The 18184-nt window shown below is 39.4% G+C and overlaps 2 protein-coding genes across 2 annotated transcripts; one reads left to right on the plus strand and one right to left on the minus strand.

Annotated features, from left to right (window-relative positions):
- Positions 1 to 3957: 3957 nt before the first annotated feature.
- On the plus strand, positions 3958 to 13358 carry LOC145465344 (transmembrane protein 208-like). Its single transcript, XM_081449122.1, has 6 exons — positions 3958 to 4303; positions 6400 to 6492; positions 7025 to 7084; positions 7255 to 7391; positions 8528 to 8612; positions 11031 to 13358. Exons 1-6 carry the CDS (start codon positions 4298 to 4300, stop codon positions 11166 to 11168), a joined length of 519 nt encoding a protein of 172 aa, XP_081305248.1. The 5' UTR covers positions 3958 to 4297; the 3' UTR covers positions 11169 to 13358.
- Positions 13359 to 13389: 31 nt separating this feature from the next.
- On the minus strand, positions 13390 to 17352 carry LOC145465343 (uncharacterized). The gene is made up of 2 exons (XM_081449121.1): positions 16233 to 17352; positions 13390 to 14257 (listed from the first exon to the last, which is right to left on the minus strand). The coding sequence occupies exons 1-2, from the start codon at positions 16403 to 16405 to the stop codon at positions 13390 to 13392; spliced, it is 1041 nt and encodes a 346-aa protein (XP_081305247.1). The 5' UTR covers positions 16406 to 17352.
- Positions 17353 to 18184: the final 832 nt, after the last annotated feature.

The raw sequence follows: 18184 nt of genomic DNA on the forward strand, positions 1-18184 counted from the left end.
GAGTTTTCTTTGAGATGTCATTCAGATGTCAATCATGGGTCGATTGAGGGTATCGATCGACACTCGACTGAGCATGTCTTTAGTACACATGATCATATAGCCTTACTTTAATTTTACAATTATCCGATACAAACAGTTTGTAGAATGGTGGTGTACATGATTATGTCTAAAGTTCTAAAATTTGTACATGTAACATCCTTGTCGGCCAAAACAATGTATTCACTAGAGAGAATTTGAATAACTAAGTAGACTTTAATAAAATTTCAGGTCATTAATTTTGTTATTATGTCCAACTATTTCTCATTGCTCTTTCCAAGAACATTGTTGGAATTTGGCAGTAATAGTATTTTAATAGTATTTTTTTATAGTGAGGGTCTCCTAGCTGACACTGTGAATTGTAATTCATTTTATGTGCTGTTCAAGATTTTTCAGTTCTTGTTGCTTCTGTTGGTAAGTTTCCCAGGGGTGCTCCCGTATATAGGCTATATAGGTATGTGCGACCCCAAAGGGTATGGTTTTTCAGCCGTTTTGGTCATAGGGTATCGATTTTAGCTGATTTTGGCCATTTTGGTTGTAAATGGGGTATGGTTTTTGCACTGTAGCCTTGATATGGGTATGTTTTTAAGAAGCCACTTTTTCATCATTATCGAAAAGAAAATCAACAAAAGCCCTTCACAAATTATGTTTTAACATGGGTCTGAACTAGGGAACTAATTATAACGCAGGTCTGAAACAGAGTTTTGATATTAGAGCAGGTCATAAATAGGGGTTCGAAGTTTTGGTCAGGTCATAAATAGGGTAGGGAATGTCGCAGATTTTGGTCATAAATAGGGTAAGGGTTTTTGGGAAGCGGGCCACACACCTCCACCCTAATTTTTTTTACCTAAAAAAAAATAAACAAGTGAAGTATTTTGCTACAATAGCTGCAACCTGTGCCAGCAGATGTGTATTCAGATGATACCTATAGCCTGCAAATGCAGACCCATTTCCAGCTGTCGCTTGTCTCCACCGAAAAATAAGCGACATCCAGAAATACCTCTGTGTTCACAGGCTAAGACACCCGGAGCAAAAATGTATATCTTGAAGTCTGCTTTACCCTGTGATGTGGGAAGGTGGTTGGGGGGGATATCTTGCAATATGTTTGTGTGAAAGTGAAGTGTAAGGCATACCCATAAAGCTATAAAATATTCAAAAATAATGTGCAGGTCCGGAAATTATCCATACCCACACTAACGATGGTTATGGGAAAATCCAAGGGGTTAGGAGGTCTCTTAATATAATAGCCAAATTTTGAAAGGGAAAAACTGGAAATTCCGGGTGGGAGGAGGGATACAAACCAAATAGCCATCTTTGATGGAGATATGGATATTTTCTGGAACCACACAGTACATATATGAGCTCACATGACATATTGCTTAGATGATACAAACTGAGTTTTCATGAGAATGATGGTGATGACAATGTATATGCTGAGCTAAAAAAGTTAATTCAAAAATCGCAAGTTTCCCAGCAAACCACTGGTTTGAATCATTTCTGGTTTACCCTTTTCTGTTTTCTCATCAACCTCTCTTCAATCAGGGGCATGTCAAGGCTGATTTTTATTGAGCTGAAGCATGAACATTAGAACTTGGTGCGATAAAGGTAGCTAAGACAATATGTATATATTTATAGCAAGTCAATACATATTCTTTCTCTAAACAAGGTGCATGTACACAAACGAGCATATTTAATTCTAATTGTGGCCACTCCATGTTTGAAATAGTGTTCACAGCACTCCATTTTCTCGTATCAATATTAGATGGTTGAACACATGGATAGAATCAGGAGAGACTTGGACACCAGCGCAAAACAAGAGACTTAACGGGGTAGGAAGTGGGGACTGAGAAATTTGTTTCATTTGGCTATCCTTGCTTGCCTCCCCGCCCCCAACCTGCGTGCTTCACACTCACTTAGCTTGCTTTTTCTTCTACCTGTACTGAAAAATAGTCGAGAGGCTGTGAACAGTCTATGTTTGAAACAATAAAAATCTTCTCAAATTGCGATTGTATATAATATATATAACACGAAAGACAGTGTTTGACAATGTTTCCAAATGAGAAGAGAGTTGAAAATACGATACATAGCAGAGTATTTTTGACGAACTTCAAGGTGTTTGGAAATGTGGTCAAACACTGTCTAAATCGAAACTAAAACTAAGGAGAAAATGGAGAACTAAAATCATAAAAATCTATGCTAATTAAGATCAGATATCAAAACACTGTCAAGATCATGACTTCCTTTGTTTAAACTCAATGAATTATTAATGAGTTTCAGAATATGTTTTGCATAATTTATAGGAAAAGTAGTCATTAACAATTCAAGTGCGTAGATCTCAATACTTTCGAGCTTAAATAAAGTTGCATAGAGAACTTTGTCTCCATGGGCATTCTGTAGAAACTAATAAATATATGACGGAACTCATTATCATTAAGTTATGGTCATAGTTTTTAGTTCTTGGGAAACAGCTGGACTACAGGTGAATGTATTGAACAATTTTTCGGGATAAATATTCTCAAATAACTGTGACCAAATGGACTGGGTACCTGATGTCTAAAAATAACTAGGGAGAGATGCCCTTGGTAAATAGGACCTATATGGTATGGCATCTTACCCCTCATGTTCTCTTGGTGAAAGGTGGCCTGTATCCACGTAAGTAAGTAAAACCAGTATGCCTTGAGTTCTCCTTGGCCCCGGCCCCTAAACAATTATGACCAATTATAAAAGCAATAGGGAGGTGTGGTGGCCTGATGGTGGTCCATGGTTAGTGTGCTTGTCTCCGGATCGAGCGGTCTGGGTTCAAGCCCTGGCCGGGGACATTGTGTTGTGTACTTGGGCAAGACACTTTAGTCTCACAGTGCCTCTCTCTACTCCTAGTCACTTCATGCTATGGAAACCAGGATAAGCTCTGGCCTGATGGACCACTTGGCTGGCATAATTCTCGACTACGCCTTGGGTTTGCATAGCTGTCTCGAATTTAAGATGAGGCCTTAATGCAAACATGGAAAAGGTGTTCTATTGCTTAAATCGAGCATCGCCTACATTTCAGAGTGGGTGAAGGTTTCAAATTTATATAGCTGGCATAGCTTGAGTAGAATTTCCAGTGGGGTGGGGTGGGGCATTGAAATCCCAAACCTTCCTGGAGGGTGTAGATTAACTTTCTGGATTGACACATGCTACCAAACAGATTTTGTGTCATTAGAAACTTATCACCTCATGTTTCTGGTATAATTTGATGCATTTCCCCTGGCATCAGGAATGCTTTGCATTATCGAGTCCCCATCAGAAAAAGAAAAATCTCAGTCTACTTACTAAAGGGATGGACCATTAGAAAAGTGATGAGGGTGGGGGATGAGACTTTTTCAGCTTGCAGGAAGTTTTTTCATGTCCACTACCTTTGCAGGATTTTTTTGGGGGGCAAAGTCTCCTGTGGAATTTTTTTTTTTGGTGAGGGGGACAGGGGGAATTGGAGGGGGAAATACTCTACTGCGGCAATCTTAATCTTGACTCTCAGTCTCTCGATCACCACAATCTGAATGCCTGCATGGAACAGGCCCCAAGTTCAAAAAAAAAAATTCTTTTTTTCATTCACACAGTCATCTTGCTTTCCTGTCAAAATTAAACTCGGGGGAAACATAACCAAGTATCAGACACATTCAAGTGCTATTGTCTAAAATGGGGTTGCATTGCTTTTTTAGTTTGATGTTTACAGGGAGATATCAATTTTATTGATTCATTACCCTTGTAATAAAATTCATTCTTGGCATGCAGTGGATCAATGTTTAAGCTAGGGTTCTGTGAGTGACTGTCTGGTAGCAAGTATGGGGCCAAAGGAGTATTCAACTAGGGATGGGGGCATGCCACCCCCCCCCCCCCCCCAGAAAATTTTGCAAAATTGAAGCATTTTTGGTGTGTTTTCCAAGAGTTTCAGCTGATAAATTTAATATATCGATTGGGCTTGAATGATAATATCAAGAAATTAAAACTGCAGTATAAAGGTGGCTGCCAAGTTGCCATTTCAGGTGGGTACAGTTTGTAAGCCCAACAGTACAATTCACTCTGCAGGATTTTTTTTCTCCACTTCTTCTTTGCACGATTTTTTCTTTCAGTCACCCTCCCTTGCATGAATTTTTTTTTATTTCCCTCCCATCACTTTTTTAATGGTCCGTCCGTAAGCGAATAATTTCCTTTTCCCCACACACCAGGGGAAGACGCTCTCACTCTTCCAGGTGAGAGGGGCTTGGCACTAGCTGGATTCAAGATGGCGGTAAGTTTAGTCTTTCTACGTCCCTTCGTAATTTTTTACATTTTTCGTGGAATATTTTGCCCGCATTTAGGATCGTTACCCGTCATTTTTGAAAAAATTCAAGACTTAGGAACATTTTAATTCTGGAAATTCATTTTTTGCCAGATATCCTGTCCCTTTGTCTTCAAGCTTAATCGAGGCTTTTTTCCTCTTTTTATTAAGCTTACGTGTTCTTTTTGGTTGTTTTTGTTTATGCTTTGTGATCGAATTGTTTTATCACCGTTTATAACGTCCAATACTCTTTCAAAGAATCTGGCGTTAGGGGGTCAACTTTCGAATACAATACTTATAAATCCACCTGCAACTCCCCTACCAGGCTAAATATATAGGTAACTTTTGGCTGAATGGTGAATTGCATTTAATAAGCTCTTTTCTGAAACTGAGTATTTGCTGATCAAATGAATGTTTCTCCTCAGTCAAACCCATCCAATCCATAGCTTGAAATATTTAAATTTATACTTCTCCTTGTTCCATACATTTCTTTTAAATATGTTTGTGGCTTATAATGAGCCAGGGTTTATTCTGCAAACCCTCCATGGTGAAGATACGCCAAGGAAGTTTAAATTCCGTGCCACGCACCTGGCAAGTGGCCAAAGTCCCATGTCAAAAAATGCTATTTTAATATGCCATCCCAGTGCGGCTGGGAACATTTAACTCAAATGGATCCTATACAATGCCCGTTATCAGCCAGGATATGGGGGATAAAGATAAGTTAAGAAGCCATAGTTATCATGCCAAGTTGCCTTGGGTAGTTAAGCGTTTATAAGCAAGCATCAGCAAATATTATGTGCACGCTGCTATATGTTAGAAACTCCAATCGCACGCCGGTATGCAGCAAAAATTTAAAGGCCACACCCAAGATCTTCGGCATAACCTACCCTGAATGTACCCTGGTCCATAGGGTTCTTTTCAATATGTTTATGAGTATGAGAATTTGGTGATACATCATAAGTTGATAAAATACTTATCCTTGTCATTCTTATTGCCTGTCTTGAAGTGTTTGTTTTGATTTTGTTTGGAGAAACTAGTTGTTGACCGTGAAAAAGTTATGAAGATGACTGCTTTTCCCCAGGGGTAACTCCCGTATAGAAGGGATAGGGGTGCTTGTTGTACCTTTCAGGGATTAGAAAAGCAGTTTTGGTACCTCTTAGGGTGTTCAGCCCCAAGAGGTCCACAGTGGGGGCTTTTGCATCACCTTTCAGGGCACTGAGCTTAAAAAAGCATGGCAGGAGATAATGTGTTGTTTTACAATTAGTACCTCTCAGGGATGAAAACATTTCAAGACACTCCTGGAAAGCAGGATCTTGGCACCTCTTAGAGGTTTTCCAACAAGCATACCCCGTCCTTTTTATATGGGAATCCACCCTGGGCATTTTCACATAAACTATTTATTTGCTCTTTTATATTTAACAACAAAACAACAGCTCCAAAAGACATAAAACAGCAGCTGTAATTTAGATCCAGCTACAGACCCCAGGGTCAATACTATACTTACCAACTTTTTCTGTATCAGATTCTTGAGAATTTTTTTTCAGAGAATATCATTGGTAGTGTCCTTTTTCTAACTTGGATCAAGTTTAGATATACAGAGGACCTCCAAGGCAAACAAAAACTGGTTTGAAAAATCGGGTAGTAAGAGAAATCCGGTGTAAAATGACAGTATTTGGCTGAGGGGAGGGAAATGACATTTGGTTCAAGTTATCTGAAGCTGAAGGTTCAGAAAATCGAGTGTTTGAGAAATTTGGACTCCACTGTATCTGAAAAGTGATTTGTCTGAATTTTGCAAGCTGAAATCTTTTGGGACCCAGATTTGAAAAATTTTTGTGTTTTCCTGAGAACAAAGTCATTGATAACCCCAGGTAAAATCAAGTGTACACAGTAACATATCTTGTTGTGATGAAATTCAAAGTAATGTAAAGAGCCTCTTCAGAACTCAAGGCATTTATTTCTGAGCCAAGAGAAAGGGGATTACTCTAGAGGGTACCTACATGTATCGTTTAATGATCTGAATAATATTAAGTATTACAAAATTATTGACTTCACACCTTGCCTTGTAGCCTAAAAAACAAGCAACCAAGGGGCAAAAACAAATTCTTGAAGAAAACAACAAAACTCTGGATTTTTATGCCAAGGTCATGATAAGTATTGAGGTAAGACAGTAAATAAAATGTTGGCGGAACTGTTATCAATGTCTAAATTTATAGGGCAAGTTAGGAGAATTTGATTAGAGGTAAATTCAATTTGCCCTCTTTTGCATACTCTTCGTGAAAGAAGCTTGTGAAATCCTTACCTTTTTACATACCTCAGCCTGAAAAAGGTACCCCCGAGCCTCTCCATTATAGAGTCCATTTTAGGGAGTATCTCCCACCCCCTTGGTGCTGGAGGTAACCTTTTACGGACAGGCTTCAAGTCATAGAGGCCAGCATAATGTTCCGCAGTGTGTGACTACTTTCTGGCCACTGTAAACTTTAATATTACCTTTCCCTCTGCTTCTGCAAGCAGATTCTACCTTGCCTATCATGAGCATCTTTTCATCAAGTTTTTATATTGTTAAAAAGAGGTCAACTTAATCAAGGATGCAGTGATTTAACAACATGTTTGTTATGCCAACTTTGTTATCTTTTTTTTGCAATGATCAATTAAAATACATTGATTGATTGATGTTATTTATCCTCACTTCAGGTGACATACATTATCTTCAGATTCACTTTTTTCAATTTCAATTCAAGTTGGTTTTCATGGGTAAGTTCGTACCTGAGAATAATTTATTTGTTTAACTCACTTCATTTGTGCTTGAACTTATTAATATCATTTATGTGACAATGGAATGGACTTGATATTTAATTAATTTTATTAGTTCCAGCTGTGAAAATGATATAGTTAAAAATAATCTTGTCCAACATCTTTGCCAGGTCCTGTTGCTAATTGTCACAGCACTTTATAGTGGATTATACAAGTTTATGGAATCAATGGCAAAGCCTACATATTCTGAATCTGGAGCGCTTATAGATGGTGGAATGGATCTTAATTCAGAATCAGGGACTGCAGAGTATGTGATAGTAAATAGAACACTGTTAGGATAATTTGATAATTTATAATAGACCTGTCAATTTAGTATTTTTGTCACATTTGTCAAGTAATAAATCAAACTTGAGATAGTAATTTACCACATTTCCAAACATTGGGAAGAGAGGTAAATATTTAATGCACAGTGGAGTATTTTTGAGGTACTAATAGAGGTGTTTTGAAATGTAAAAAACAATCTTTCTTGATTGTTTAAAATGTCTCCTGAAATGATCATAAAAGTAAGGACAAAACAGAAGCAAAATCGTTTCAAGTAATGATTTCCTTTGTTAAACTTGATGCAGGAACTGTGGACCCTTATTTGTTAAGTTTTGTTTTAGAGATTTCCCGGTGGTTTTTTAGGAGATGGTTGGGGCTGGGGGGGGGGGAGGGGGGAGGGGGGCCTTATGTCACCAAAACCATTCAGTTTTGGCTCCTGTAAGTTGACAAGACGGGTCTGTTATTAATCAATCTTCATTTGTCCTTTTTGCTCCATGCAACACGTAGGTTCTCCAGCTGTATTAAACTAAAACCCAAACAACTGGCCAATCATCTTACTGAATCATATTGATCATCTTTATTTAATCAATCTCTCTTTTAGAAATTAAACAGTGTCAATCAAAACTCACAGCTTAACCTTACAACTTGTCCTTGAATGCATCAGAAAAAATGTAATCCAACTCTTGATTAGTTTTTCATTTCATGCAGGATTTGCTGAGCAAAAGGGTAGACAGTAACATTGCGTTCCCCTTGAACATGTTGCAAAATATATATATTTTTTAAATTACAGTCCCCTTCGTCCACTTCTACTTCTCGACTAGTCAGGCTGCTAGTAACTAATGGGCTAACTAACGCTCAATTACCAGCAGTCGTGCAGAAACTGGATCTGAGAGATTGGCAGAAATCGAGACTACATGTAGCTAGGCGGGTTGGGGAAGTGGAGGGATGTATTCCCCAAAGCTTTTTGGCAGGGTGTGCTAGTAACCACTGAATATACATGCAGTCCTGGAGGCCTTAGTGGTCTCTGGTGAAGTCGTCTTTGTCTGGCTATAATGGGCATCAGTTTTGTTATATGATTTGGATATGTAGGGTTGTCTGATCTTTTGTTTTGTTTTATTGCAGACATGTTAAGGACCTTATTATTCTAACAGTGATAACTCAAGGCCTTGCTATATTCACAGACTGGATGTGGCTTCTTATGTTTCTGGTGAGTGCATTGCTGATCGTTGAACGTCTGGTTATTTGATTTTCTGTCATTTCTTTCTCTTTGAATGCATCCAGACACGTTCATCCCAACAATGACTAACGCCTTGCTTCCATTCAAGACATTGGCACAAATCTCGGGACAGGGGGCAGGGTTTTCATTAACTTGGGCTGGGCACCGGGCAAATTGACCGGCTGTGAGGACGATTTTGCCGGCCTGGTTTGACAATCTAGAAGAAAGTGTTTCATATATTATAATTTTCAGTTCAAAACGTTTTGCTGGCCCGTGAAGATCAGTTACCCTCCTGCTGAAAACGTTAATGAAACGCCTGTATAGGTCAGGAGAATTGAAATTATGCCCCCCCCCCCCCCCCCCCCGTTGTCTCCTGGGTTTTGCTTTAATATAAATCTGCCTTTTCTATTCATAATTTTATGTTTGATAAAACTTAATGGTCTTTTCGGAGGAGGGAGGCAGGTGCCTCACACAAAACGTTTTGATCGTAGCTCTCAAACGTTCTGAAAATATTGTTCATACTTGTCAAACCTGACCTGTAAAGTCTGTACCTTCCTTGTTTTGTTTCATCTTTTCTTCTGAAAAAGCTAGTGAATATTGGGTTGCAAAGAAACTCGTGAAGTGGCGAAAGAAGACAACGCAGTTTCTCCTACCATTCCTTTTTCGCTGCGTGACTCCTAGCTTAATTTCTTTCCTTGTTTTTAGAGGACGGAAGACTCTGACACTAGGGTTGTAGGTTACAAGCTAAGTAATGCGGTAGCATATTTCAAAAAAAAAAATGATGACCGTATTTACCGTGGAAGACGAATATTAAAATACGTCTAAAATGAATGCTTTAGTAATCAATTAAAAATAATGATATATAATGTATTTCATAGGTGAATTCCGGCACACTCGTTTTGTTTCTTTATCTTTCACTACAAAAATTTCTGGAAATTTTGGTTGTTTTCGTAAATCGAAAGAGCTATTTTGATTTGCCGACAGATTATTTCCGGCAAGAAATGTCTCGTGTGAGTGTTGTTTAAAAAAAAAAAATTGAAACGAGGAAACATTGTTCAAAAATCTGCTGGATCATTATTTCCCAAAACTGTTTCCTTGGGAGCAAGTGAGGAAACATTTGTAGCGGAAGTAAAACGTTTCTTGGAAAGATATTAAAAGGCATTTTGGCTACCGCAAAACACGGTAGCAATGTTTCAGTAACACGTGATCTTCGTAGTACGAAGCTCTCGGACTAAATCGAATTTGATTTCACCAGCCAATATAACAGACATAACCTGGCTCGTTCCGCGAGCGCATAAGATGAACCAAATCCCGCACTATCGTGCACCATGATTGGATACCCAAGGCGGCGAGATAGAGTTATGTTACTAGCTCTGGATTACCTGCTGTTTCCCGCAAGAAAATAGTGTTCTTTATGCCATATAATAAATCCTTTTATTATTGACCTTTAAATGCAACTACACGCGTATGTATCACCACTTTTGGCGCGTTTATTTGATTGTAACAACCATTCAGAAGTAGTCTTGCGAGAAGTTTGTGGTAAACCCTACACGCTTGGAACGCTGATTCAAGTGAAACCCACAACCAATCGCAAACAGTCCTCCGAGCGCTTGGTGCTTCATGCGTCACGCTTAGAACGCCTCTTCTGATTGGTTTATTTGAGTTGAACTACCGATGACAGTCATCCTTGAGCTTCGTGACTGTACAATCAGCAGATCTGAGCGAAACAAGCAATAGCACGCTTTTTGAAACTTGTACGCTGCACTCACTCGAAGAGACTTTGTTTATGTCCCTTGCAAGTAGAAATCGCTAGTAACACCTTTAGAAATTCGATGGAAAGGGCTCATCGAATTCTTTGTTTATATTGCGACTGATATCTGATTGGTCCATTAGCCAGCCAATAACAAGCAAACTTCCATTCTTCCTGCTTGTAGCTAGAAACGGATCTTGTGATTGCGTGAAATCCACGAGTAAGTTTCACTTGATGCGTTTTCATATCTTACGGATTTGTTTGCACTGGCGAGGATTACCAGATCATGTCTACTGAACAACTGTCAAGCTAGATTTTGACTAGAGAATTTCTTACGAAAAAACTTATCAAGTCGCGAAACGTGCGCTTTTGAATAGTATTTTTTTCATTATGTTAAGAAACGGTGGCTAATTTGCATGCTATTATTTTAGTTCAATAGCCCATTTCCGAGTTGCCTTAAGCCTCTCTATCAAAGGGAGGCCTGGTGCACAACTCTTCATCTGAAAATGAGTTTAATTTGCATGCGAATGAAATCGCATTTTCATATGAGAGCATGGACACCAAGACTCGCTTTGAGAAAGATGCTAAAGGTAATTCGGAAATAGCCTAAAGATTTAGTTTTAAAAAACACTCATTTTTTTCTCTGGGATTAATTTCAGGCACCCTGCAGGGCTATATACTTGTTATGGGTGTATATTCTAGCCCCGTGGATATTTGCCCAACCTGACGAGACAGAAGTGGACCAAAAGAAACAGAAGAAAATGGAAAGAAAAATGAAAAGAGCTGGAATGATGTAAGCTATGAAGAGACGTGATGGTCAGATAAACAGTACTTCTTCAAAAGAAACACGCCGCACTGATTTGAAGCACAGAATATTTTTTTTATTTGTGCGCATCGTACTTTCATCTTTGTAAACTGCTCCAAGACTGAAGTGGCTCTTTCAATTGGGCAAGAACATATCACGTAACCTGCCCAGCAATGTCCCCGGGGAACTACCCTCAGTAGACACCTCGAACGCGGCCGCGCCATGCGCCTTGACATTGCGGAAAATTTTGTGGGTGTGTCGCGTCGACTGGAATGATGCTCATGGATTTCTGCAAAGCGGAATTATTTTGCCTTTTTTCAGTCGTGAGGTATAAGAAAATACCTATTCACTGGATCTCCAGGCAACATTAAATGTCAGTTACCTTCGAAGCTCGTCATTGGTACTTAGTGATAACGACTTATTTGATACGTGGGAAGAAAAAGTACTTGTGGGTAGCTTTAAAGAGTGCGATTTGTTTTATAGATGCCTTGAGCTGAGTTATTTAGTATGTAAATGTTTTCTGGCGTCTCACTTAGAATATAGTCCGTCATTTGATATTTTTAATATTTATCTCAGAAACACAAGGTCTAGAACTGCAAAGAACTCCTGCTCTCAACATGTCCTCTCTAGTTAACTCGGCGTCGTTCGTTCAGGTGGGAGAATGTTTACCCATTTGAAATTGTAGTGAGAAACCCACGCACACAGTTGGAAACTCCTGATCGTGAATTCCCGCACGCCGTTTCTTTGCAACCTCCGCCGAAAATCAACAGGTGAAGTAACAATTTAAGATCTGACCAAAGTGAAACAGGCGTTGAAAACAAGTCACCTGGCCTCTTTCGTAGGCTTCGTAAAAGTGCATATACCATTAAGTCCACACTGCACTACGTCGGAGAAATTTGAAAACAAAACAATCAACCGGTCATTTTGGGTTTGTGCTTGAAGAAAATAAAGCTTCGTTTTCAAAATGGTTTCCCTCCATACTAAAACGTACGGCAGACGTTTTCAAATTTCTTCGGTGGGAAGAGCGTTTTCGAAGAGCACCGTTTTGGAGACGGATTAGTGTGGACGGAAGGCCTAACCGGAGAGGTAAAGCTGCGTTTTCAAAATTCTCCGTTGAAGTGTGGACGGGACCCAACTTGACGTTTTCTTAGAGAACTTCCTCTTACACTTCTGACGACTGAAATAAACAAAATGCTGTTTAATTTGTAGTGAGCTTGGAAAGTCTTCCTTTTCTTCATCAACAGCTGTTGCTGAGAAACGAAACCAGCGTGGTGTACATGTCTTCCTCAAGCGTTGCTTGGTAATACTCACTATTTATGTTCAAGGAACAATGTAACGAAAACGGTCATATTTCGCTTTCGACCACGCAAAAACCAAAAGGGAAGAGCAAAGCGAGTACTGTCAACAGGAAACTGGATGTCAGCTGAAAAGGAATTCTATTTGAGCTTTCCTTTATCGAGCAACGAGAATACGAGGAAAAATATCGCGAAAACTGTACTTTATATCTCGCAGTTGGTTTTAACGCCTTGATCGCTTCCAATGCTCAATGATCCAGACACAGAAAAAAGCTGATAGATTCTTCCCAGTACAAAATAAGTATTATTTCCCCCTGTTTCTCTGAACACGTTCGTCAGCTTCGTTAGAACTGTGACGGCATAGCATGTGTCAGCATTCAAAGTGAAAGTGAAAGTGGGTGTCAACTGGGTGGGTGTCTCGCCCGCAACCAACGCTTGTTCCTAGATCCCTCGTGCGAAGATGGCCACCGGCTCTAACGTTTACTTAGACTGTTAGAAACAAAACGCTCTTTTTCTCGCATTTGCAATTTCAATCAATTATTTGAATAATTTTTTGAATAGCCATGGTTAATTTTGATCATGTCAGACTGTCGCTTCTGAAAATGAAGTAGAATTAAAGAATCAGCCACTGTTTTTTGTCGTTCTTTATTTACAATAATTCTCTACGAGAAAGCAATTTTTTTATTATAATTTCATGATTATTATAGCCAACATCAGCAGGAATGCAAGCTTGAACTAAAATAAATATTTTATCTTAAAACAGATGGCGCATATTTCTTCGCGAGTTTAAAATCATAAACTTTGTCTACTTCTCCATGGCTATCCATGTACAGACAAATCTTTGAGATTTTTCATTCAGTTTTTTCGCTTTTTTTCGTCTACAAGATCGGTCCTTTTTTCAGAATCCTTGACGACAGTTCAAACTTGATTTATCGGTTCGTCTGATCCTGGCGTATCGTTGATAATAACACTTATCTGAGGCAAAGTTCGTTCGTGTCGCGAGACCGCGATATTGGACACTTCGTCACTGTTCATATTGACGTTCGACACGGGCGAAGATAGTCGGAAATTCGCGTCGGTCGGGATAATAACAGGCAGGGTTGTACGAGTCAGCGTTTGAGCGACAGAGCTGATATTGTTCAGTTCCATACTGTTTAAATTACTGTCGCTGTTCGCCCTGGGCCTACTGTAGTAATAAGAAAGGCGCCTCGCTAGCAATCGCTTTTTCAAGCTCTCGAAAGAGGTCTTCACGTGCCATCCATTGATCATGGAGAAGAACACGATGTTCATGAAGAAGAATCCGAGAGGAACGTACTCTAATGACAACGGACTGTGACTCGAAAGAGTTATCACCAGCAACACCGTCGGACAGATCGCTCTCAGAAGGATGGTCACTAGCAGTCGCAGCGTAGATACAAAGAGGAAGAACCAGCTGTTTTTGTTCACGCCAAGCAAGCGAAACAAAGAGTTTAAGTCGAAAACAAGAACACTTCCTTCGAAGAGCAGCCCGATGACTCCAGAGATGGAGTTTTGTCTGTACACTATTAACACCCCGTAAGCTGTCGCCGTTACAAAATGATGTAGAAGGTTGATCTTGTACAGTGGATGCTCCTTTCTTAGCAAGAAGTCCTGGAAAAATTTGTACACGTAGTTGCCGAGATAGACAGAGAAGATGACCAGGAAAGTTGTGGGTGTGTTTCGAAGTGGCTTGGCAAAGGTGTCTTTTAAAGAAGTTAAGTACAATCCACAGGAAAAGAGAAGGATGGAGAAAACGTGGTCTCTAAACCTGCAGAAAAGAAGAGCAAAATATATTTTTTGTCATTTCATTGAAAAGATTAATACATGAACCTGTGTTGTAATTAAGCCATAAACTATTTTTTCTATGCGTTTACCAGCGCAATAGAGCAACGCGGGATGTTGGGAGACACGAGAAAAGTTTGAAAATAATGACCAATCAGAGCGCGCGCAGTATCTCAGTTATTTTATCTAAACACAAACGAAAAGTGAAATAATGGGGACAAGGAAGTTAGGTCAACGGGTTCCAATATTCGTCTTTTTATCTGACGCGCTCCGTATTCGTCTTTAAAGCATAATTTAATTTTCTTTGAGTAATATATAAACTCAGACTGAACTAGTTCTCCTGTTGTGCTATTGGGCAAGAGGTAAAATTCCCACGGTACGTGATGTACTCCATTGGAGCGGCAATTATCTCAGTCACTTCAGGCTGTAATAACCACTTCTGTGGGTGACCCCGTTTGAGCAACACTGAATCTTCTATTTAATTAATGTAGCGGACTTAGGTAAACACTTGCAAGGATGCATTTTAAATATTAAAAGATAGGCGTAAAGTTTATAAAGGAAACTTAAGTCTTGCGCGAAGTATCTCGAAAGTGGCGTTATCAGCAGCCAGAAGCGCAACGTGAATTCTACTTCCGTGAACGGGAAAGTAAACGAAACACTCAGTATTGTAATAAAAGGACCACCCGCCAAATCGCCGAATTAGTTCAGAATTGTTTGTCTTGGAGATCAGTTCTTGCTTGAAAGCGGCACTTACGCCTCTTTCATGTTAATACAGCAATTCGAAAATGAAAACGTGCTTCGAAAAGTAAAATAAAAGGACACATGGGATCTGAACTACAGCAAGCCACGTGTTTGGTGAAAACGCGCGAGGAGAATTAGCGATTCCGGATATTGAAATTTGTAAGTTCCGCAAGAAATCGATCTCTCGCAGAGTGGCCTTTTTGTGGGCTAAGTCCTGCGTCCTTTTGGGATTTTTTAGCCTACATTGCCTGAAATTACTATGCTACAACAACAAAATACTAAAACACTGCAACTCCGAGACATAAGGAAGTATTAATGCTAAACCTGGGTCTGTTTCATATGGTAGAGCGATTTGCTTTTTCAAAGCATCGAGCAAAGAGCAGCAATATAATATTATTATTCCTTATTGATAACAGAGAGGCTAAATTTTTAATAATGACTTAGTTGGGAAGCTTTGCTTGTTAAGTCGCATTTCTTGATTATTTCGCTCTTTGTGTTTCAGCTCATCGAGTGAAAATGCGTAGAGACTAGCCCCAGAGGCCGGTGGTCGGGAAGAATTCTTAGATAATTATTTTGAACCGCAGAGGAAATCAGCAGTGACTAGCGAGAAGCGATCGAAGATACCGACTTCGTAACGAGTCGGTCATTAGAAAGACGTATAACAGTTTTAAAATGGGAAAAAAAGTATGCATGTCATTATGTTTTCTTTAAATAGCCATCGAAAACCGCAACCTGCAGAACGTGAAACAACTAGACGGAAAAATCTTACGAAAGTGACATCAAAATGCTTACCGGGTCAGCTGGTGAATCGAAAGCGACATATCTGGTTTCCTAAATCTAGTTTATGTTATCACGTAGCAATTGAGATAAACCAGTAGATTTTGTCATAAAACTATAATGCTGTTATCTGCCAACATCACAAAATTGTCTTTTTCGAATTTTCGCGGACAACAGGAAGCACTCCAAAATCTGTTCGCAGCGCGCGCGTTGTAAGTTGCGCTCGTGCAACGCACGGAAACGCGCGCGTTGTATGTTCTGAAATCATATCGCTTTCTAGGAAAATCCTAAGCTTCGCCGAAAAGGAGTAGACCTCACTGGCTTTAGTTAAATCACTTAAAAGACGCTCTATTTTTCTCTCAACTCACGACAACAGAGAACATAAAACAAACCTTTGCGCATCGCTCAAAACAAGTTTGAAAAAGTTCAGTTGCAGTACTTACAGTTTTCGGATGAGACTTGGTTTCTCTTTGTAAAACTTGACCAGCCGTTTAGCGGTTTGCTTCTCTGACTTGGAGAAAGGGAATGTAACCACTGGAGCGAAGAAAAAGAACACTCCAGTTGACAAATTGATTGTAAGAGATATTACCACGCCGCAGACTATCGATGTAGACATTATAAGTTCCAACAAGCATGGCCCGCCGAGTTGTTGTAGTCCGTTATATGTAGTTCACTCTTTGGACCTCCAACCGTTCGCCATAGTCATTTACTTGTACGGAAGACGATGAAGTCACACAGGAACTGGGAACTGCTAAAGTTCTATAATCATTTTTTTTCCCAGACTAAACATAAAATTTTCTCCTTGAGGTCGAGGCACTGTCTAGCACGACCGCCGAAAGTGAAAATGCGGCTATCAGTTTTCTTTTCGGTGAAATTGTTTTCGTTCCTTTTTCAAGGAAAAATATTCCCCTCGTTTGCTATCACTGTTTACTGCTCGGGTCGGTTTTCTTAAGCACTCAAGCGTTGCCGGCGTTGGTATAAATATACGGTATGTCATTATTCGTTTCAGTTCAACTTCCTGTAGTTAAGTCATAGCATAAATCATGTAAATTACGGTTATAGTTCATATAATCAAGCGTTTTAAGTGTAGTTTCAGAAGCGCTGTCATCGATTGGCTTAAACGAGATCATCTTGACCCAAGTTCGTCATACACCGGAAGTAAATTGCTACTCGTTGTTTTCATATCCGTGTCGGACCGCAGAGTAGTTTAACAACGGAAAATGTGAAGCAACATAGATAGCTCGGAAAATCATTTGTGGCACACTTTGCGCTGGGTAAATCACCTTGAATATTTATTAGCCCGTAAGAATCAAGAAGAAGTTTCTGAAAATCTATCCAAGGAAAACATACAGCTTGTGAAATTCGAAAGCAGAGCGACATCCGGTGCACTAAAAAACCATGATGCCAGGTAAATTTTCACCGGTGAAAACAGCAGTAATTCGCTTGTGTGCTCGACGGGTTTCAGATGTTAGCCTCAACGGAAGTTCAGCGCTGATGAATACAAGGGAAGTTGAATAGGATTGGCCGAGCGTAATAAACGAACTGAAACCCAACAAAGCTCTCCCGCCGATTCCTCTTCACCTCTCTTCTTTTGGTTTTTATTTTTGAAAAAAAGTCAGTTTTCGCGTTCTAGCGGAACGATTTTGAAGGTCAAAGCCGAAGAAACTGTGAGTGAGGGCAAAATAAAACTAAACGGCAACATTTTTCTTTTCGCTTTTATTCCTCTGCTTTACACTTGCGTTGTTGTAGAAGATGTCTGTTTGTACGTGTGGCATTAATATTTAATTCAAATTCGTCACCGGAAAGTTTTGTCGGCCAAGGTAACTGACGTAGCCTCTGAAAAATGACTCTATTTCTGCTCTTCAGTGGAAAAAAACGCACTGTTTTCAGTCCTACTTTGAGCTTATCTGATTCGATCATCTACAGTTTAAGGGTAGTATATTTTGTTCGAAAAACACAATAAAACAAACGACTCGTAATATGCACCATATAAGATAAAGTCTATATTTTCCTCTTAATTACTGCATGGCACTTCTCTCAATATTCCAACTTTTTGTAAAACCACAATGATTGCATGTATTATGTACATAGTCACTCACAGAACGAACCTGTATAAATAATTGAGTGATAGTGTGATGGGAGTTTAGGTCTTCCTGTTTTATACAGTGTAATAAATGACAATATAGCAAAAGCACTTTCTTATTGGTTTAAACCGCAACTTCCAAGCTCGACAACGAAAAATAACTTGTATTTGGATTATAAATAAACCCACATGAATGATGATAGGGACAGGTAGTCTTCAGTTACAGTTGGATTATAAATAACGAAACTACCACCAATTCGAAAACAAGTGTCGATTTTCTTCACTACTTCCCTTTTCTCTTTTACCTCTTAT

The sequence above is a fragment of the Orbicella franksi genome, chromosome 13 (genome assembly GCF_964199315.1).
Source record: "Orbicella franksi chromosome 13, jaOrbFran1.1, whole genome shotgun sequence".
NCBI lineage: Eukaryota > Metazoa > Cnidaria > Anthozoa > Scleractinia > Merulinidae > Orbicella > Orbicella franksi.

Coding starts and splice junctions, on each gene's coding strand:
- LOC145465344 (XM_081449122.1), top strand. Junction 6,493..7,024: donor AGGTCATGATAAGTATTGAG/GTAAGACAGTAA, acceptor TCCTCACTTCAG/GTGACATACATTATCTTCAG. Junction 7,392..8,527: donor TCAGAATCAGGGACTGCAGA/GTATGTGATAGT, acceptor GTTTTATTGCAG/ACATGTTAAGGACCTTATTA.
- LOC145465343 (XM_081449121.1), bottom strand. CDS start 16,405: ATGTCTACATCGATAGTCTGCGGCGTGGTAATATCTCTTACAATCAAT. Junction 14,258..16,232: donor CCAAGTCTCATCCGAAAACT/GTAAGTACTGCA, acceptor TCTTTTCTGCAG/GTTTAGAGACCACGTTTTCT.